The 22,964-nt window shown below is 33.3% G+C and overlaps 2 protein-coding genes across 2 annotated transcripts; one reads left to right on the forward strand and one right to left on the reverse strand.

Annotated features, from left to right (window-relative positions):
• Positions 1–3,396: 3,396 nt before the first annotated feature.
• Positions 3,397–5,907, reverse strand: LOC127797775 (glycosyltransferase BC10-like). The gene is made up of 2 exons (XM_052330916.1): positions 4,636–5,907; positions 3,397–3,712 (listed from the first exon to the last, which is right to left on the reverse strand). The coding sequence occupies exon 1, from the start codon at positions 5,702–5,704 to the stop codon at positions 4,646–4,648; it is 1,059 nt and encodes a 352-aa protein (XP_052186876.1). The 5' UTR covers positions 5,705–5,907; the 3' UTR covers positions 3,397–3,712; positions 4,636–4,645.
• Positions 5,908–17,595: 11,688 nt separating this feature from the next.
• On the forward strand, positions 17,596–20,519 carry LOC127797218 (dnaJ protein homolog). The gene is made up of 7 exons (XM_052329904.1): positions 17,596–17,762; positions 17,888–18,055; positions 18,530–18,695; positions 18,792–18,933; positions 19,022–19,298; positions 19,391–19,589; positions 19,907–20,519. The coding sequence occupies exons 2-7, from the start codon at positions 17,906–17,908 to the stop codon at positions 20,227–20,229; spliced, it is 1,257 nt and encodes a 418-aa protein (XP_052185864.1). The 5' UTR covers positions 17,596–17,762; positions 17,888–17,905; the 3' UTR covers positions 20,230–20,519.
• The last annotated feature ends 2,445 nt before the right edge of the window (positions 20,520–22,964 follow it).

Here is a 22,964-nt window from a genome sequence, read left to right on the forward strand (position 1 = left end):
CTATGCGTCTTATGATGAGTTTTTTGTCATAATACCTTATTTTATAACCCAAGATGTATAAAATGGGTGTACTAATAGCATTTTCCATCTATTTATACAAGTCTAAATGATCGATGGCCTAAACAACATTTAATTTTTTTACCCAAAGTCTATTTAATATACATTTAAAAGATAATAACTACGATTATCTTGTATTAGATTTTCAATTGATTAAGATACGGAGGATTAGTTCTTACTAAGATTGAGATTAATTCAATTTTAAATAATTTAAACAAAGATATATATAATTTTTGTACTCAATTTAAATCTTATTAAATTTAATTTTTTTTACATATCTTATTATTTACATAATTTTTAAATTATGTTCATTTCGTATCGAAAACTCAATTTGATTCGTGATTAGATAAATTTATTTTGGTTCGATTTTTAGTTCAAAATTTTTGAAAAATTCATCTTCCATCTTAGCCAATATTTTAGAAATAACGACTTTTTGTATGTAACTTTACATTTAGAATGTGTTTGATTGCATACATTTATCATGAAAAATATGTAATTATTACACATTTTTTTATAGAAAACAATCAAACAGTTTTAACTTTTCTATAGAAAAATATGTATGGTACAAGCATTTAAAGTTTCTTTCCATGGAATTCATTTTCCAAGGAAGTGGAGTGATTTTTATTTTCTCGACAATATTATATAGAATTAAACTCTAGATAATGTAATCAAACACACCGTTATTTGTTAAAAGAACAAATATTCGCAATTCAAACCCAAATAAAAGGTTTTTCTTTATGACTAAACTTAATTTCTTTGATAATACTTTAAAAATATTATTATGTCTGATGGATGGGATGTCTTACCCTACCAATCAAATGATCAATCATATCTTTTTGCCTCGTGATTATAATATATATATATACACACACATGTATATATATATATAATCATGCACATGTTTACGAAATCAAATCAATCTCTAACAAGATGTCATAATAATAATAATACCCAAACATCATATCGTTTATATAATATAATGATGTAACTAAAATAATATATATATAAAAATGGGGATGGCTTTTGCTTTGAGGAAAGTGGTTTGTCTCCAAAATTTTGGCAAGAGGGAGGACAGTCAAAGGCCAAGAGCAGATGTGATTGTTTAAAGTGGACATAATAATGCTATATTTCAATCTTAGACCCAATTTCATATTTTTGCATGTTTTCTTCCTCTGCTGACTGATTTTCTTTTTATTATTTTAATTACATTTTTTTATTTATACTTTTGACTTAATTTTATTTACATATTTTGTTTTTTTATATAATAAATCAATTTTTTTTATTATTTTAATTACATTCATGTACTTATATTTTTAAATTAATTAATCGTTGTACTTCGACATGTAAAATAGAATAAGAGATTAAATTCACTCATTTTATTTTACTTATTTGTTATATATGTTAAAATATAATAATTAAATTGACTCAAAAATACATGTACAATGAAATTATCAAAATAATAAAAAGTTTAGATTATCATACCAAAAAAAATAAAAGTATAAAAATTAAATTGATTCAAAAATACAGGTTCAGAAGTGTAATTAAAATAACAAAAAATTCAAATGGCCACACGAAAAAAATGAGTAATACTATTTACCTAGATTGAATCTCCAATTTAGTTGGTATATTTTCATTAAAAAAATAAGGAGATGCAGATGTGTAACTTTATAATAAAAATGTACTAATTAGACTGAAAATTCATATGCAGTTTATATAAATAGTATTATTCGAAAAAAATATGAAAGTATAAGGGTAAAAATATAAATTTGGGTAATCTCAAGTTTAATTTATAGAAGATCGAGGCTCTAATACCAAGAAGGTTCGTATCGGGAATGTTAAACAAATCATTTCTATCAAAGATCTAGGAAGGTGTAAATGTAGGGGGAGATGGAAGTATGGATTGTACTCTTGAGGGGGAAAAAGCAATTTGGTGGTTTGTTGGTGGCGAACGCAACTTGTTTGTTGTACCTTAATGCTTTAGTGCAAGTTGTCAACTTTAACTCTATTATTTCTTTACCATATAACTTATGCAATTATTTACTATCAATTGTTTACTGCCACCGCTTTGTTCTAACCAAAAGTTGCTTTGTTTGTGGGGACGGACAACAAATAATCTCAAATCTTATAGCAACACTCAATTATGATATTTTTTTGTCGCGTTTATATATTAATTTTTATTATAATAATAAAAACTCAAAAAATTTCAAGTACAAAAATGGTATTAGGTTCTTAGACCCGATCTAAGTGTATAGATAAGTTCGCTATAAATTGAAGCTCGAGATTTGATCTTTTGAGTAGGCACTTACAATTGCACAATATCATTCGAAGACAAAATCAGACTCATAATCTTGTGGTATCTTAAAAAATAAAATAAAATTTCTGTTAAGGATATTTTTAATTGAATTGACATGGAAGTTAGGTATTCACTTTTAGATATTATTATATTAATTATATATATATTTTAAAAAAGTAGTGCTGCGTGCCTTATGATTTTAGAATATGGCATAAATATATATATATGTATATGTATATAACGTTGTAACAATAGAGTCTGGTTACTTTGGTGATTTGCGGGGAAATGTTGGGTTGGGCCGGGCCGGGGGGTCCGAGCATAGTTCTGGACGGCCCAGCTGTTGGTCTTTGGGGCCCGTATATACTCATCCATTTGGTTGATCAGGGATTTAGAAAATACTGGAAAAAGTATTTATTTGGGGTTGAAAAATTATTATCATATAAAATATGGGATTTATACATATATATTTATATAGATAAACACAAAAATCTTAAGACATACAACATTAGGGCAAGTTAGTGTTCCTGTTAGAGAGAGCAAAATTTTAGTTAAATTGAAATAATATGACCAAATCGATGAAAAATTGACAGTTAATTCGATTTAATTTATAGATTAATTTTTAAATTTAAAATTTTTAATTATTTCAATTTGATTCAGTCTCTTTATTAAAATAAATAAAATAATCAAATTTATTAAAATATTAAAAATAATATCATTTTTTTTTTATCAAAATTAGCTAATTTGGTTCGATTATTTATATATGTATATATATTGAGAACCAAGACCAGATCTAAGCATATAATTGAGTTTATATAAAACCGGAAAACTCTAACCAAAGCACGTATACTAGTGACAATAGCATGCATGTATTCCACTTAATGAGATCAAGATTTGTAGTAGTAATATTATTATTTATATTTATATATAAATATATAATTAAGGAGAGGAGAGGAGAGAGATTAGGAGGAGCAAATGGGAGACATTCTTTTTATAAATAAATAAATAAAAAAAAAAAAGGAAAAGGCAAGCAGTCCTTCGGACTTCTTGTCTTTCTAATTCCTTTTTTTTTCTTTTAGAAACAACTCCGCTCTGAGCTCGCAATCCCCACCGTCCAACACACGTTGGCGGAGGCGTCAGGCTAAATCACACACGTTGATCTCCTACGCTATATATACTGTACACACAACGCAAGAAAGGTCAAAGAGGATCACTCGTGCTTGCTTGCTTTACTTACATGCTGGGCGTGGGCCCCCCCGGTCCTTATTCCGCAAGACTTCGCTTTCTCGATCCCCCCGAAAAGCGCACACAACCAACCACCGCCCAAATGATTCCATCCCATCTCGTCCCGTCCCGTCCTCCGACCTGTACAAGTAACAACCACGACAAAACATCTCACGTGAGCCAATACGACAACGTTTTGAAGTCCCTCTCGACCTGCCTTCACTTTTCTTTTTACTATTTGATTTTTTTATTATCTTAATTATATCCTTAAATTTAATTTTATATTTTAAATTTCTTTTACTTAATAATTTAAAATTTTAATTATATCTTTAAATTTATATTTTAAAATTAATTTAACTTATATATTTTTATATATAAAAAATAAAAAATATATACATTAAATAAAAAATACATGTTCACGCTTTATTTTATATTAAAATATTAAGATTAAATTAATTTAAAAATAAAAATAATAAAAAAATATTAAACTACAAATGTTAAATTAATTTAAAAATACAAATTTAAGACATAATTAAAACAGAAAATTTTAATTGGCTATATAAAAAATATAAAAATAAAAAAACAAAATTATAAATTTAGCCTATATAATATATCCATTACTAATTTATAAATAATGTCAATTAAACCGATAAATACCCGCCTTAAATACAGAGAAACATTAGTAAATAACAGGGATCTCCGCAAATCAGAGGATGACACGTCATCAAACGTGGGTATACTGAAACTGTCGGATCATGCTGGTAATTCAAACTAAAACCGGATTTCCGGGCACCGATTGCGATTGCGACATTCTGAGATGGTTTTAAAATAAAAAAAAAGTATCCAAATTAAGAGCCCGGTTTAGTCGGACCCAGACTTGGACTCGGGCATTTTCCTACCCCGATCCGAGGCAACTCGCCTCTCCTAAAACTAATTAATTTGTTCTAAACATTTTACGACGTAATTTATAAAATTAGTTTCACATTTTTCCTACCTAACAAATATTTATTAATTAGACAAATTTCAAAGTTCAATTTAAAAAAAAATGGATAGATGGACCTTACCCGATCCGATTCAGTCCCGGAAGATGACCTTGCCAGCTATATCCATTAAAGGTTTCAGGCAGTCCGGGGCGAACTTCCGGGCAAACAGGTATGAATACGTTGAATTCGACTGCCGGAGCTCGCGAATTAGGTTCGGAGAAATATCGGATGCCCCATACGTGTGCGGGTGCCCGTCCGTGCTCCCTGTCCAATTTACCCGGGTGAGCGTATAGTGGCTGCACCCGTTCGGATCCTCCATGGACAACAGGGTCGGAAAATAGTGCTCTTCCGGGTAGCAAGAATCGGTGTTGAGACAGGGCAGCCGAAACTTTCTCCATAGCCTTCTCTCTCTGATTATCAACCGAGCGTGTTCGCGGGTCAGCACGAAGAACTGGGACCCGACCCGAAACTGATCGAATTGGACCTCGGGTAGCATTACATTCTCGCCCCGGGCGGTGTACCGGTCCGGGAGCTGCGGCTCGCCGGAGAGTATTTCGATGAAACTGGTTGGGTACCGCAACTGAGTCGACTCGGTAGGAATCGGCGGAGGCGCAAACAAGGTTCGGTAGGTGAACAGGAAGGAGTGGAGAGGAATGCAGTGTTGAGAGATCAGAGCGAAGTAAGAGTTTAATGGATCATCGAGAATGGCGGTGGCGAGAAGTCGACGAGTGGCGGAGATCAGCGTCAGCGAGGCACGCTCGGTCGGCTTGGCTGGGATAAACCGGCCGTCGAACGCCCCTCCCGGCTGCGTTATTCTTGCGGACGGATCGGCGTGGATGTAGATGTTGTAGAGTCGCCGGTGGCCGGCGAAGAAGCGCTCCCAGAGCGGGGCGAAGTGGAGGTCGGAATTAGTGAGGAACAGGAAGGCGATCTTGGGGCTAGGGTTCGTAGTGCCGAGCCGTACAATCGCTCCGCGGCGGTGGTGGACGGCGGAGGCTAGCGCGGCGCGGCGGAAGAGGTCGAGGTCGTCGGGGTCGTCGGGGAGCGAGATCTGCACGCTCTTCGGGGGAAGAATTTTCGGCGCGAAGACGAAGAGTAGAGGGAGAGAGAGCAGAAGAGCGAAGGAGAGAACAAATGGGTTGGACGACATTCTACAGACACGGACCTTTTCCTTTTCCGGGTAATGATTCTTTTTCTCGGGAAAGTGAGGGAAAATGGAGGGAGAGAGTGGGGTGGATTGATCTGAGCTCGAAACCAGTGAGAAAGAGGTTAGGGTTAAGGAAAGTTGAGATGATTGGTTTGGATTGGATTGGAAGGGACGAAGAAGACAGAAAGCAATGGCGCCGAGGGTGAGGGCTTTTGCCTCTTATATAGTGACGAGAAAGTGGAGATGATAATCATATATATATATATATATGTATGTATGCTTAGAATTGTAATTAAGAAATAAGTCTTTTAAGTGCAAATCTTTTCTTAATCCGATTATACCTTATATCTATATTTTTTATTTAATTTAAATTTTATAATTTAATTTTTTCGATGATAACTTAATATTTTTATTATTTTAATTACATTCTTAAATTTATATTTACGAGTCAATTTAATCTATCTACTTTAACATTAATAGAGTATGAAATGTATTTTATAATTTTTTTTTTTTTTACATATAAAAGTTAAATTAATTCAAAAATATAAGTTTAAAAATATAATTAAAATAATAAAAAAATTAAATTATTACATAAAAAAATTAAAATATAAAAGTTAAATTAATTAAAAAATTAAATTTATAAACGTAATTAAAATAATACAAAATTCGAATAAGCACAAAAAAAAAAGTGAAATTATAGTGATAAAAATATGAATCTCGCCAATTGTTCATTGTAGATAAAATTTAAATAATCATAGTCCCAACTATTGACTTTACAATTGCTATGTAGAGTGTGATCCAGCCGATTATTACATAAGATTTATCTAGTGTGGACAAAATAAGAGGAGGGCGTGGCCCCACCCTCCACCCTTGGCATGCCCATCCCGATCAACAACAGACCATTGCCCTTGTGATCCAATCTTATAAAAAAGAATTAGTCTACTATGTAATTAATGAATGAATGAATTAATTAATTAATTCGTCATTTTAATATTATATTGTTGTAAAAATATTAGAACATGGTTGCAATGCGACAAGACGCTATGGCACGTGGCTTGGACAGGAGGCAGTGTCCACTAACAAACCACAACCAAACGCCAATCTGCTCCCTTTCACAAACTTATTTAGTATTAGGATTGTGTCATGTTAGATGGATGACTTGGTGATGGTCAAGGCAGCAATCTTTTTACAGTTCAAGGATTGATTTGAAAGTAAGAATGGCCAATTCTTACCCAATGCTGGTTAAAGTGGCTAAGGTTTTTAAACGATTGTTCTTTTTCCTTAGGACTCTTTTCATATTCTAGGTCGGGTTTCTAAAGCCTTGTCATGTGAATTAGGGAGACACCGAGAGATCCATCTCACAACGGCCCCTCTGATGGTAATCACATCCCTTGATCAATAGAAACAATCAATTTTAGCATTTAGAGTGGCAGGGGTGAGTAACATTTTGATTAGATCGAAATAATTTAATTGAACCGATCAAAATTGTTGATTTGGTTTAAGTTATAGGTCGATTTGGTTTAATTTCCAAGTTTGAGTGTTTCGATTATTTTGGTTCAATTTGATCTCTATATTTAAAAAAAAAACTAAAATAATCAAATTAATTGAAATGTCAAAAAGGCTGTCATTTTTTACCAATAATTTGACGGAACATATGAAAAAAATAAGTTGTTCAACAGTTCTGAGTTACTGCCTTCCCCCTTTAGCCCTTTCTCTTTACTCTGACCAACCTAACCCTTTCTCTTCCTCTTTGCTCCAATCCACCCTGACCCTTCCCCCTTCCTCTTTGTCTCTGCCTTTGACTTTTTGCCTTCTACTTTTGCAACTCAAGACCAACGAACTCTTATCTGCAAATCGTTTTCTTTGTTAGTGTCTGGCTTCAGCTTTCAAATAAAGGTTTTTCAGTTAGTTCAATTTTTTGTTTCGATTTCCTAGTTTGCTCAATTTGAGCATTTATTCAGTCAATTCGATTCGATTTTTATAAAAAATTTGATCTATTCTGTTTTAGCAATCCTATCAGTTCGATAATCAAACCAACCGAATACTCACCCCTATCTAGTATTGCAGCAAAGCGGAGTGCCACATCCTTTCATTTCTTTAGTTAAAAAATAAATATTTATTAGATGATGTTTTATTGTATCAGTTTATTTTTTAATTCTTTTGTCAAACTATAATTAAAATGAGTATTAGTGTAGATTGTGTAGTAATAAAATTATTTGAGAAATCAATTACTATTTATAATAATTTTAATTTTATCAGAAACCGTAATTACAAGTAAGATAAATAACAAATAGTTGAATTCTTTAGTTTCGGTCAGGACACAAGCAATAGGCAACAAACAATATGAATTATATACGTGGTTGATGATGTAAAAAATTGATCATCGATATTTTTAGAAAGAAGATGATGCATTAGATGACAAAAATCTCAATCAAACGATTAGGATACTAGCTAATTTGCCAAATTTGAAATAGTGAGACTATTCGAGCTATTGAGAAATCACTTAAATGCTTAAGTTAGATGAGATGCAAGGAGAAGGGTTAAGTGGCTTGAGAAAGAGTTTAATACTAGGAATGAGATGCACCCCTAATATTTATGAGAAAAGACTAGCCCAAATTTATCGAGATTGAAATTTATCACTAGATTTTAAGAATTCAATGCTTACTTACAAGTTTGTCAAAAATTTATTTATTCGGGTTATAAAATGTCTCTTGTGAAGTACCAAGTTCAAATATAGCATGACTTAAAATTTAAAGTTGGATAATATTTGACTTGCGAGATGAGATTGATCAGGACATAACCACGAGTGATTATTGCCTATAATCAAAATTATACTTGTTGAGTATGAAAATGATATTAAATGTAAATTTAGTTTTGAGTTTGGTAAGCCCAAATTAGACATGCCAAACCTACCAAAGATATTAATTAATTGTAATAATATTTGAGTTTGGTAAGGCAAAATTAGACATGCCAAACCTATCCAAATTATTTTTGTTTTTCTTTCTTACTCTTTCCTTTGCCAAAATAGTTGAAAAGAGTCTTTAAAAGACCTTGCAACCAAACTGAGCAAATCGAACCGAATTAAATTTGTGCAAAAAATTAAATCGAACCAATAGAATACATACTCAAATAAAACAAACTAAAAAACTAAAAAAATCGAAATGATTGAAAAAAAAAAATCGAAAAATTGAACTATTGATATGGAACAACTTATTTTCTTCTTTTCTTATTCATTTTTGACATCTTTGTTAATTGGTTATTTCTACTTTTTTCAATACAGAGACCAAATCGAAATAAATAACTGAATTGCCAAACATAAAAAATTAAACCAAACTGACTTATAACTTAAACCAAACTGAATTGATAATTTCAACTAATTCTATTCAATTATTCTAATTTAATTAAAATATTTCCCACCTCTACACCCAAAACTCTCTTAGGACCGCTTGTTTCAGACTATGTTGCACAGAAACACCTCAGATGTGCTGTTTTTCCTTTTTTGAAACGTTTCGAAAACGTTTTTTATTTGTGTTTCGGACCTTATTTATGTATATTTTTTTAGAAAAATATTCATTTCCACGTTTCCATTTCCTATCGGAAACGTTTCCTATTTCCGTTTCCGTGCAACATAAGTTTCAAACATTTGATTTTTATTTTATTGGGCTGGACTTTCGTCCATGGGCCATGGCCCATTACATATCAAATTTAAATAAGTATTCTTTTATTTTTCTATTTTTGTTATTGAAAGGAATTTGTAGACTTAAATAAGGTAAAAGAATTTATAAATTTTAATCAATTAAAAACTTATTTGAAAAACACTTTAATAGATAAAATAAAAAAAATTAATGTTGCAAAGTAATAACACTTTAATAGACAAAATATAAAATAATAATAATCTTAGTTTGATCATTATGTTTTATTAAAATTATTTTAAGTTAATGATATTTTATTTTCTCATTTTTATTATTGAAATAAATTTTTATTACAATCAAATGATAGAAATAATTTTGTTAGGGCTTGAATAAATTTATAGGAATTTGTAAAATTTTATAAGCTTGTAAATTATTTAAAGACTTTTATGAAGTTAATATTGAAACTTGTTTACAAACACCAAAATTTGTATTGTATCTAGGTTGTACAGTGCCTTGTTAGGTAAGGTATAATAAGAAAAAGTTTATTTGACATCGTTGACAATGATTATGATGAGGAAAAATGTCTTCGGGTCCATAATTATTCAAATATCTCAAGAAAACAGCTAATGGTAGCAGTGACATGTGCTCGCTAGGGAGCCACTCCACTGACGTCATCTTGCTTAAGCTCAGAAAGAACACGTGGCAGATACCTCTCAACATGTCAACTAACTTGATGCTCAGTAGAGACTCTCTGGATTCCTCGACATCAACTATCGTTCCTAGGATCATGGAGATAGGGACTATCCCGAATCCCTCGGAAACTATTATCATATCCATATCAATAAAGATCACAGCTCCGCAAGGGACGAGATGGGGATCTCGACGATTCGAAAAGGGAATCCTTATCTTGGCAAGAGATAAAAACGAAGGCAATGGACGGGTAAGGGATTCCACTATCCTTTTTCCTTGAGTTCTTTACTGTATATTGAGAACTGGAGATAAAACTAGTGAACTGACTTAATCGACGGAGGGACCATGGGAGAGAAAGTCCCCGACTTCATCTCTTTGCAGGTATCTAGTCCGAGGCAGAGGAAGGTGATTGGCCACCGCATCATTAGATTACAATAAAACTTACCAAATATATTTATTTTTCAAGCATTAGCTTGTGTATAAGCTCTAGCAGGTCATTCCTAGGGTTGGGTTAGATTGGAGTTTTTAAGGGGGCTCGTGGCATGATTTTGTATTTAAAAATTTACCAGGATTAGGTGTAGCAAAGAAAAAGAATATCAGTAACTCTTGTAATTCACCTATGGAGATTAATGATGAAATGTCAATTTGTTGGAGATTGGGAAAATATCGATTGGATTCATTGAAATACTTTTATGTCTTTTTATGTTCTTTTTTGAATAATTGTGTGAGTGAGCTTATAAAAATATTTTTTGGGGGGCTAAACTGACTAACCAATTACAAACAACAAACAATAATAATAAAATAAAAATTATATAATTCAAGTTAATCCCATGAGCCTCTTATCCATTCTTATTCAATTTCAATAGGGGAGCCAATCAAAATAGAAAAACACTCATTGAATTTAGGGATAATCAAGCTTGAATTGATGACTTCCATCACGTCAAGGAGACACTTTACCGTTGAGATATACCCATTATTTGCCTTCATTGAGAAATAGAATTGACTAATTATAAGACAAATGGTTGAGAAACTCAATGTCACTATTATTGAATAACTTGGAGTCGAGTGTTCTTTTCGTACTATTACGAATGTGAAAATAATGAAGAAAATCGAATTCAATTGTCAACCGCCTTTATCGAAAATATGATTGACTATAAACTCAAGCCCTAGCACATGATTTCATAAAATCGCACAATTTTTTTAATCTAAATCAAGCAAGTTTTACATGAAGAGAATTTGGCTTAGCATGTTTTATTCAATGCAGGTGAGAAAAGAACCCAACTTGGTATTCTTAAAAAAATAGTAGAAGCAGAAGTAGGTCAAGATGATATGAATCAACCCTCTTCTTGCGCCAAAAATCTTACCATTTTCGAATGAATTGGAGTTACATCTCTTTTCCATTCCATTCAAAAGTTTTTATGTGTTTTCATGCCCTTTTTAAGACCCTAAAAATTAATGGATAATTTCATTTTCTTAGGAACACATACAAGATGTGTCACTACAAAAAGATAATGGTAACCCTACCATCAATAACTTCATTTATGAATTTTATAGTAATAGAAATACATGTCTTACCGAGATAGAATTTGTAACTTGCTATCCTCTTATCTAACAGACAAATATTGACCTTTGTGGAAATGATGATTAATTTAGATCGACATAAGAGTCCAACTATACTACATTGTCATCATCCATATTGTATATTTGAAAGAGGTTGACCTCATTACTTCTCTCATAGTACAATCATCTTTCGGTCGAGCCCGCTTTCTCCTCGGTCCACAAAGACAAAATGTGAGATTGATGCCAACAATTCATCAGAGAAGAAATGACTCACTAAGTTAGGATCACTAACTAATACTAATATAATAGAAAATACTAATAGAATAGAAATGAAGTGTCTTTTTTGTATACTTTCATTGATTTTGTTGCTACCACGAGCTTTACACAATCGATCAAATTATATAAATATCCTTTCAACAAACATAGGTTATCGAAAGGATCTCAAAGATCCACCAAAGCATAAAAGCCAGAATCTTTAAGAAAATGGATTCCTATTCAAATAATGCATAACCGCATGGATAAGCTCATATTAATTATCAATTTAGGATCCAATTTGAGATTTTCCTTGAGAGGTATCGATAAAAAAAATTGGAATGTAATAATATTGATTCATACAGAATAAAAAGTTCTCTATTAATTCAAACATTGTACCTAGGAGATATGATACTAAATGAAAACAAGTAAATGACATTTTTCAAAAAAAATACGAAATGGAAATATGAGATAAACATATAAGTAAAAAAATACATGGACCTTTTTGAACATATAAATTTTAATATAAAAAATTATAAAAAATAATTATTTAATTTAAAAATAAACATAAATTTTATAAAGTATTCAAACAAATTCTAGAAATAAGTTTTGAAAAAAATTAAAAAAAATTAGTTAGAGATGGAATTTTTTCTGTTTCTAACATTTTCGTGGACAGAAACACATTTATAAATCAGAAACATTATCATGGTATTTTCTCAATATTATGTGTTATGCCTAATAAAATAGTGGAGCAGCAGCATGAAAATGAACCAAAAAATTGAAAAGAAAATGTGCTCGCATGTGTCCCCTTACGCATCTATGCCTTTGTTCGTTGCACTCGCATTTGCCCATGCCCTGGTCCAATTTGCTCGGGCCTGCAACCATACATGCACTTGCACATGCCAATACCACCAACACCCTCGAGTAAGGGTCACTCGGGGGTGCCACAATCGCGTCCGTGCGATCACATGTTTGCACCTGTGTGCCAATACTTCTTTGAGACTCGGTCAAAACTACCCACGGGAGACCCAATCAATGTTAGATATGAGCCTTAGAGACCAATTCTAGTGACACAAAGGGACTCGATCTTGTAATTCCTTAAATATTATTCAAATGACAAGTTTATATTTTATTTAAATTGCAATATAGTTTAAATTATAAAGCATATATCCATTAGTATAATAAAGAGTGGATATCATCCTTAAGAGTTAAGAATACGAGTTATGGATAATCTACAATTCGTTATACTATAAACATGTTTCTGGTCGTAGAATTTCTAATCTGGATAATAGAAAATCGTAAAGGTCAACACATCGACTTCTTTCTTATTCAGTATAAGATACTGAAAGATAAGGTTGGTGAGTCTCGTGCCATTCTGTATGAGATATAGAAGGAAGATGAGTAGGTGCTTTTTACAAGAACGAATTCACTGAACGAGACTGTTAACATTAAATCACGTGAGTTATTTCTCAATGATTTAATGTTAGCTGCGATTGTGCAACTAATCCTTAGACTTGAGATGACATAGATATCTATGTATTGGTGGATTAGGATATCAGCGATATTATGTAGTTATTCTAATCAAGAATAATCATACGTATCTATGTGCCTGATTTAGTGATACATGAGATATGTGTGCGTCAGACATGGAATCTTTCACCTTGAGATTTAAGAGGAATATATCCTATGCGATCTAGTAATCACTTAACGATAAATTCTTAGCCAATATAATATGACGATGGAATTTGTTCCATAAGGGTTGTGTCATAATTAGTCAATATTGATTTTGGATTTGGTCATATGGCGAGATTAAGAGATTCGACTAGCTGACCATGATCTCATATCTTGCTGAGATATAGGATGATAGAAGGACCGTATTGCATGGTAACATAGTAAAAGGTTCACAATGCTCGCTTCACAATAAATTGGGTAATCATGACATATTACTAGATGTCACTCATGATTTACGATAATTAATCGTTAATTATTTTCGTTGCCAATTTATTTGTGAACCCAGAAAGTCTCATTCAAAAGAAATCACTTTCAAAGAGAAGATGGATAAATTAGTGATTTTCTAATTACTAATTATAGTGTATTTATTTATTAGATAAATAAGAATAATTAAATAATTATATTCATGATATAATTATTTAATCATTAATTGAATTGGGATTCTTGCTAACACATTGGGCTTGGTCCAATAACACTATTGGTGTAGTACCCCATGTTCGTATGAAGTTGTCATGTAATTTCGATGAGTTTAGAATACCGAAAAATTGGTTTGATATCAGTTATTAGTACCGAATCGACTGTAGGGAATGCCTCGGAGTGAAATTATCTAAGGAAAATTATATAGTGTCGACGAGCGTATCGAGATAGGATTTATGGTATCGAAAGAAATCGGATCGGGAACAGTTTTCGGTACAGCTAAAATACAGCCGCCATTTAGGGTGTAAAATTGAATCGTTGTAGGAGACTCCCGAAAAATCAACGGAACCCTAGGAGGGCCCCGGTTTTACGTAACGAACAACCCTTCAGTGGTTTTAGGAGGAAACAACAGTCCGATGAGGACACTGGGGCGAATCGTCATTTTCGACTAAGCTTTGAAGTTATTAATTTTGCGTTTTTTGTATTATAATATAAATTAATTTGAGGTTTAAAGGCATAATTTCAATAAGAGAATTACCCAAGTGATATTATAATAAAATTGAGAATTAATGTGCAATTTTATATAAATTAATATGATAAATATTATATATATATACAAATGAGGGCGAAGTTGTATGCGTGCGTGGGTGTCCAAATCTCTGCAACTTCAAGCCATACTCTGCCACTCCACGCCTCTGCAAAATCTCCATGCCCTGCAACCAAACGTGGGTTGGAGTGTCTTAGACGCATTGAGAGACAGCCAACCAATGAGGAGAGGGGAGGATCGCTTATAAATAGAAGGAGAAGAGAATGAGGAAAGCAAGAAATGGAAGTGGAAGCCGCAACTGAGAGAGAAAGCGAGGGTCGAGAGGAATCCAGAGAGGGAGATCGAGAGAGTGAGAGAGAATGGGAGCCGATGATGGTAGTCGAAGGTAGCCGCGAGGGTGGCCGAGGGCCGCCGGAATGGGCCGCAACAGCTTGCGGTAGCCATGGCTGCAAGCTTCCAGCAGCTGGGCGGCCATGGCCGCAACCAGCAAGGAGCAACCAACCACGACCAGCGGCTCGCGGGGTGCCAGCGTGCATGGCGACAAGGCCGGAACAGGCAACGACGAGGCTGGTTCGCGCGCGCAGAAACTGTGCAAAGAAGAAGAACAGGGGAAGGAAGAGAAGGAGAAAAAGAAGAAGAAGAAGAGAAAAATAAGAAAGAAAGAAAGAAAAAAGGAAAAAAGAAAGAATGGAAGAAAAGAATGAGTTGCAGGCATTGGAAGAGAAGCTGGAGGTAGAAGATGGAGTGGAAAAAGAAAAAAAAAAAAAGAAAATAAAGGAAAAGAAAAGAAAGAAAAGGAAGAAAAAATAGAAAAAAATTTAGGAAATTCCAAAAAAATAGGATTTGCGTATTTATTAATATTTCGGATATTTTAGCAAGGAAAATGGCTCGGGCACACATTTCGAGGAGATGACACGCATATCGAGAAAGCCAGAGAGACTAAGTCAAGGTAAGTAAAATTTCTTAGAAAATTTTAGAAATTCAAGAATATTATTTTATGAATTTTCGTAGAAGAATATTTGAGAAAATATTTTATAAATATTTAATTTGGATTTATTGAGGAAAATTAGGAAGAAATAGAAAGAAAATTAAAGAAAATGCCAGAAATTATAAAAAAATAAGTTTTAATATTTATTTAAATAATTATGATGATTATGATGATTTGAGGAATAATTTGAAGTGACTTGTCAAATTTTGAGGTTGGCACGCAAATCGAGGCGATACACGAGGCAAGGCACGAATATCGAGGTAGCCCAATAAGCTCTAGAAGGTAAGTGGTACTCCTTAATTAAAGTTAGTTTATGAAAAATGCTTGGTTTGTAGGTAGTTTATGTTCCTTGAAAATGTTTTCATCATATTGACATATCCTGATATTTCATCATGACTATGAAATGCATAAATACACATTGATGTCATTGATCACACGCATATGAGGCCGTAGGGAGTACGAACTGGCACCGCTGCCTTACCAAGGGATGCACCCATACACCCCGGCTTTGATAGAGGTGGCCGCTAAAATGGTTGGTAGCATGAGGGTGCAATTGACACCTACGAGGTAAGACGTTGCATACACACATGACATAACATTATATACCCTTATTTAGATGATTCATCATCTAACTTGGATTTTGCCCATGAAATATTCAAACGTTTCAGGTGGAGATTGTAACAGATTCGAGGATAAATGAGGCATGAAACGGCACTTAGCAGAGAGAATGTATGAAGAGTGAAATGTATGTTGTACAACCCATGTATTTAAATTCTGCTACTTTAGATTCTGAACGTTTTGAGGAGTGTTGAATTTATTTACGATTAATGTTAAGATATCAGGTTTCGATCATTGCTTCTGCATTTGATATGTACAGTGATTCTCTTTCTAAAAAAAATGATTGGAAGTTCTGGGACCGATTCGAGATATGATGTGGTGTAGTATTAGTGTTTGAAAGAAAAAATTTATTGTTCCGGAATTGTCCCAATTTATAACTCGTCCGAGAAAGTGGGGCGTTACAATTGGTTTCAAATTAACACAATTGGTTTGGGCTTGGCCCAATAGTATTAAATGGACTGGGGTTGAGAAGCCCAACCCATTTAATGAGTAGGGTTTAATGAAACCCTATATATATATATATAAAGCTCTTAACTCTTTATTGATTCTTAATGAATCACTTGAGAAGTTGAGAGAGTTTTTGAAGAAATTGTGTGAATCCAAAGGTAAGTTAAAAATTTTTGTGAAAAATTTCTTCTACTTATCACTCTTTTTTTTATTCTTCGATAGAAGTGATTTCGGGTGGACCGACTCGACATCCTATACTTGGAGGATTTTACGGCGGGAAACCTAACTGTGAAATCAGATTTCATCAAAGAGGTAAATCTTTCGTTTTTGTTTTCAATTTGTTAAACCTATAATTTTTTAAAAACGAATACCTGTAAACTAAATTTTAATTTCGCTGTGCATATAATAAGATCTATATAATCCTAACAGTCAAAACCTTTTCCGAGATTTTCATCAAGAAAATTGGATTACCCGATACTTTGTAGTCTCTTTCATCACTATAAATAAGGGGGTTCCCCTCCCCATATGGTACTCAAACTCTTATTCTGCTACTTATTTATTGCATTTAAGCATTGCACTTTTACGAGAGACTAATTTAAGTATCATAGGGTTCAAGCGAGGATTATTACTCGCGTCTCTGGCCAATTTTCTTTCCAAACAAATGATCTATTCCGCTAGAAGAGTCACCCATCAGTGTCGTTCTATCCTGAGAGAGTCACTATCATTCAGATAAGCTACACATGAGTCATCTTAAGAGAGTTTTTCACCTATAAAATCATTGTTATAGTTGAATAACAATATTATGGAATGAGCTCGAAGTGTTTATAAAATTACAAAAAAATGATCCAAAATTTTTTTGAGTGTTTTTTTGCCATATCAGTACACGAAATGTTTCGCCAAAATAGCTAAAGGCGTTTCTGATTAAATTTAAAAATATGATTGACCAAATTAAAAAATGGAGAGAAGTCTAGAATCGCCGAGTAACGAGGAAGGGACGGAAGAATTCTAGATCCTTCTTGAGGCGAGATTGTGGACCGCTGATCGAAACGAATCTGCACCGTCCAAATCCCTCTCCGATAAAACCTAGATCTGACCTCCAAGCCTCCTCTCTTCGTCTCTGGAACGCCAAGGATTTATTCTCTGAATTCGCCCCCGTCTCTCTCTAGGGTTCCATCGTCGGTTCGTTCTCTTTCTCTATCTCTCTAAGTCTCTCCGCTCATCGATCTGTGCGTGGTATTCGTCTTGATTTGCCAGGGTTTGATCGATCTTTGTGTGTTTTCATTTCGTGTCTTGGGGATCTGAAGATCGATCGCTAAGCGAAGATGTTTGGGAGAGCGCCGAAGAAGAGCGATAACACCAAGTACTATGAGATCCTTGGGGTCTCGAAAAACGCCTCTCAGGACGATCTGAAGAAGGCCTACCGGAAAGCCGCCATCAAGAACCACCCTGACAAGGGCGGCGATCCCGAGAAGGTATAGTTCTTTTTTCTGGAGATCTTTACATGCGTATGAATATGAGTGGTAAACTATTCTATTGTAGATCGATGATGTTGCTTTTAGCTCCTTCCGTTGGTTCGTAGATTTCGTAGATCTGGATTTGATTTCCGCTTTATGTGTTCTCTTTTACCTGAAATTGCGATGCTGATAATTTGTTGGCCAAGTTGGTGATTATGGCTATATGGTGTCTAGTCATTGGAGTTAGAGAATTTGTATGTTAATTTAGCTAATAATGGGAACAAAAGAATGCCTTGGTCATTCCTCCTGGCGTTAGAATTTTGCCTTATACAAGTTGGCATGGATCGTATGGAATGATTTTGCAGCTTTACGGTGTGGAGAAATGGTTTCAAACTTCATGTGGCCTGCGCAGTTTGCTGTTCTGTTTTGTTGAATTTTCATAAAGAGTATTAATCTGTGTTTTGAAATATTGAAACTTTGTGTGCATTTTAGTTCAAAGAGCTGGCCCAAGCTTATGAGGTTTTGAGTGACCCGGAGAAGCGTGAGATTTATGATCAATATGGCGAGGATGCTCTAAAGGAAGGAATGGGTGGTGGAGGAGCTGGACACGATCCATTTGACATCTTCCAGTCCTTCTTTGGTGGGAGCCCATTTGGTGGTAAGGATGCATTGTTTGATGCACCTTTTAAGCTTAAATGCTGTCTATGTTGAGAATATGTTTGATTTATTCGGGACCAAATCATTGGCCATCCAGGTGGTGGGAGCAGCAGAGGCCGCAGGCAAAGGAGGGGAGAGGATGTTATCCATCCCCTCAAAGTCTCTCTTGAGGATCTGTACAATGGGACATCCAAGAAGCTCTCTCTATCACGCAGTGTTATCTGCTCCAAGTGCAAGGGGTGAGTCTTTCACGTGGACCTTGTTTAATGTTGTGCTCATTGGGTAATGATTCTTTTCTCTAATGCTGAGATTTAAGTATCATTGCAGTAAAGGATCCAAGTCTGGTGCTTCCATTAAATGTGCTGGGTGTCAAGGTTCGGGAATGAAAGTCTCTATCAGGCATCTTGGCCCATCAATGATCCAGCAGATGCAGCACCCTTGCAATGAGTGCAAAGGTACTGGTGAAACTATCAATGATAAAGATCGCTGCCCACAGTGCAAGGGTGAAAAGGTTGTAGGAGAGAAGAAAGTTTTGGAAGTCATTGTGGAAAAGGGTATGCAGAATGGACAGAGAATCACTTTCCCTGGAGAGGCCGATGAAGCTGTAAGCCAATGGATTATATGCATACATCTATATATTTGTGACTCAGAATAACTTTTTCTTAAAGAGTTTTGCCTTCATTTTTGTTTTTGCAGCCTGACACTGTTACAGGGGATATAGTCTTTGTTCTACAACAAAAAGAGCATCCCAAATTTAAGAGAAAGGGCGATGATCTATTTGTTGAACACACCTTGTCACTTACTGAGGCACTCTGCGGTTTTCAGTTTATTCTGACCCATCTTGATAACAGGCAGCTCCTCATCAAGTCCCAACCCGGAGAAGTTGTAAAGCCTGGTAAATTGATTAATTTTTCTTGCATGTAAATTGCTTTGAGGTATGCACTTGAATTTGGCAGAGACAAGTTTGCTTGACCTGCTGCCTGTTGACTTTCTATGAACAAGTCAGCTGCCTATGCTTGTGAACCGCTGCTTGCATTTTCACTAGTAAATAGAAGTTTTCCCTTGCCCTTTCTCCTCTCGGTGTTTATTTGGGCCTTCTGCTTCATCAACTGTGTGGCAATTTTCCTTCCATACATAGCTAATATCCGTTGCGTTGTGCATTTTCTTGTTTTTTTACCAAGGCATTGATTAGTTCAGCGTTGACACGTACAGATCAATTCAAGGGGATAAATGACGAGGGAATGCCAATGTACCAGAGGCCATTCATGAAGGGGAAGCTGTACATTCATTTCACTGTGGATTTCCCGGACACCCTCACAATGGAGCAGTGCAAGGCGCTTGAGGCTGTGCTGCCTCCAAGGCCCTCGATGCAGATCAGTGATATGGAGTTGGACGAGTGCGAGGAGACCACGCTGCATGACGTTAACATCGAGGAGGAGATGCGCCGCAAGCAGCAACAAGCCCAGGAGGCATATGAGGAAGATGAAGATATGCACGGTGGTGGTGCCCAGAGGGTGCAGTGCGCTCAGCAGTAACTGGTTCAGGACGGGTTTATGTTCGGGATTGCCATTGGTGAAAGAGCTCGGGGGGGGGTGGGTTCCGGTTCCTCAAGAAATAACATAGTTTGGTATGGTGTTTGTTATAGGGGGATTCAGAATGCATTTAGTTTCTGGTTTGAAATTTTCTTTGCAAGCAAACAGATATAATGAATTCAAGCTAGGTGATGGATGGTCTGTTGCAGAATGCTTTGAGAAAACAAAGCTTTGTTATGAAAACCTTATGTTATCTTTGCAGATGGTATAACCTACCTACCGTTTATGCTTAACACTTATATATGTGATTATAATGTTTGCTAAAATCTTTGTGAAGCTGAAGGATCTTAGAGAATAAAATGTGCAAAATAGGAGCATAATTGAGAGAAATATTACTAGTGTGTGTGTGATACAATGAAAGGTAAGACGTGCTGGCAAATGAAATTGTGTGGGTTAGTTTTGAGTGATGTTAGCTTTTATTAAAAATATGGTTTGGGTACTTGAAACAAAATCTATGAAGTTTAATAAGACTTAGGTAAGAGATGGTTTTAGATTCGATTGATGTGTTACCTTAATTGATGGACAGTGATGATATGAAACATTTAGTTGGGGTTCATTTAATTTGAATTGACTTTAAATTAAATTGGGTCGGATTGGGTTGGGAACAGTCTGATACTAAATATATTTTATTTTTTTAATGTAGAATTTAAATACGCTTATTTTATTATTAATCAACAATAATATTACGTTAATTACAATTGATTTTTATCTTGAACTGATTTCAGAGGGAATCCAATTGAAAATGGGTTGAAATCTATATATATCGATTTAGAGTAAACTAATTTTTAGGTTCGAAATTTAAAGATTCTTAAAAATATCATTATTAATAAGATATTTTTAAAAATATCATTATTAGGAAGACATAATTATGGAGAGTTAATTACACAAATAATTACTTAACTTAGCATTTTGTTATTGTTTAGTTATTGAATTTTAAAATGTTATTTGTTAGTTACTAATATTTCAAAATTATTACTGTTTAGTTATTAAATTTTAAAATATTAATTATTAATTATTAATATTTTAAAATTATATTTTAGTCGTCACTTGTGAACTTAAAGTTCAGTGACTAATGAGCGACGGATGAGAAATTATTTTAAAATATTAATGACTAGTAGGTAACATTTTAAAGTTCGGTGAGTAAGGAGTAACAATTTTAAAATATTAATAACTAACAAATAATATTTCAAAGTTCAATAATTAAATAATAATAGAATGTAAAATTAAATAATTATTGATATAATTAATCCGATCGTGGATAATTAACTTTCCAAATAAAATGCCCTCCTAGCGGTTTCTGCCGGGGGATGGGGGAGGTGCAAGTCCTCTCGTGACCACTCGTTCAGGTGTTAAGATTTTTCTTCTCTCCACACGACAGCTTCGGTGGAGGGGCGGCGCTTCCAATGGAGCGCATCTCAAACTTTTCAAATAAAATAAAAAATGAGGTTTATCTTTTTTATTTTGTTTTTAATTTTATTTAAAATATTTAAAAAACAGAAGTATGTTTTTATAATTGAGAATTTAAAACCAACGTGACACAAGTTAAATAGTGCATTATGATTTTTTTTAAATCTCTATTAAAATGTTTTATTTTTTTGAATTAATTATGAAAATAATTTAATTATTTTCATAAATTTATAATTTATTTAATTCTTTCGACAATTAGGTACAAATTATCTCAAATAGATGTAATTTTATCTAATATATAAAATTAATTTAAAAAGAGTCTTCATATTTATTTAACCTTGTTACGTTGTTTATACGATTCTTAAACGTATCAAAATTAACATGAATACATATTTTTTAAATTGATTTTATATTTTTTTATAAAATTATACTTAACTAAATCAATTTAAACTTAATTATTAAAATTTAAAAAATTATAAATTCATAAAATAATTAAATTATTTTCATGATTAGCCCATTTCTTTCTTCTTCTTTTTTTTCTTTTATCTTTTCTAACCTTTTAATTTCTGACCTTTCAAAAGCTCATCTCTTTCTCTAAAAGCAGTGGTCCATAGTTTCAAAAGGCAATTTCATAGATTTTGAATATTCATGCATCTAAACACTTAAAATAATGACATTATTGTATTAATATAACATATTAATGCGTCACTCTTTAATATCTAAGTAAACATAACTTTAACAATACAGCGAGGGTACATAAATTATTTCTCAAAAAATACCAAAATTTTAATTTGATGTAAATTGTGTTTGAAAATTTGTTTAATTGAATATTGGTCAAATTCATAATTTTACTTTTGTACTTTTATCTCTCTTTTTTTTTGTAATTACTCAATTTTTTATTATTTTAATTATATTTATGGACCTAGATGTTTTAGTTAATTTAAGTTATTTAATCATTATGTGTTTATATACGACAGTTTAAATTTTTTGTTGTTTTAATTATACCCCAAAACAATATTCATATATCTGTATTTTTAAGTCAGTTTAATTCCTATACTTTGAAGCGTAAAAAAAAAAATTAAATTAACTCATTTCAATTTATATTTTTTCACACATTAAAATATAAAAATTAAATTAATTAAAAAATATAAATATAGATTTATAATCAGATTAACTAAAAATTTATGTTGACACGTGAAAACCTTTAGAATATGAGGATTAAATTAACTCTAAAATATAAATTTAAAGATGTAATTAAAATAATAAAAAAT

Source organism: Diospyros lotus, chromosome 3 (genome assembly GCF_014633365.1).
Source record: "Diospyros lotus cultivar Yz01 chromosome 3, ASM1463336v1, whole genome shotgun sequence".
NCBI lineage: Eukaryota > Viridiplantae > Streptophyta > Magnoliopsida > Ericales > Ebenaceae > Diospyros > Diospyros lotus.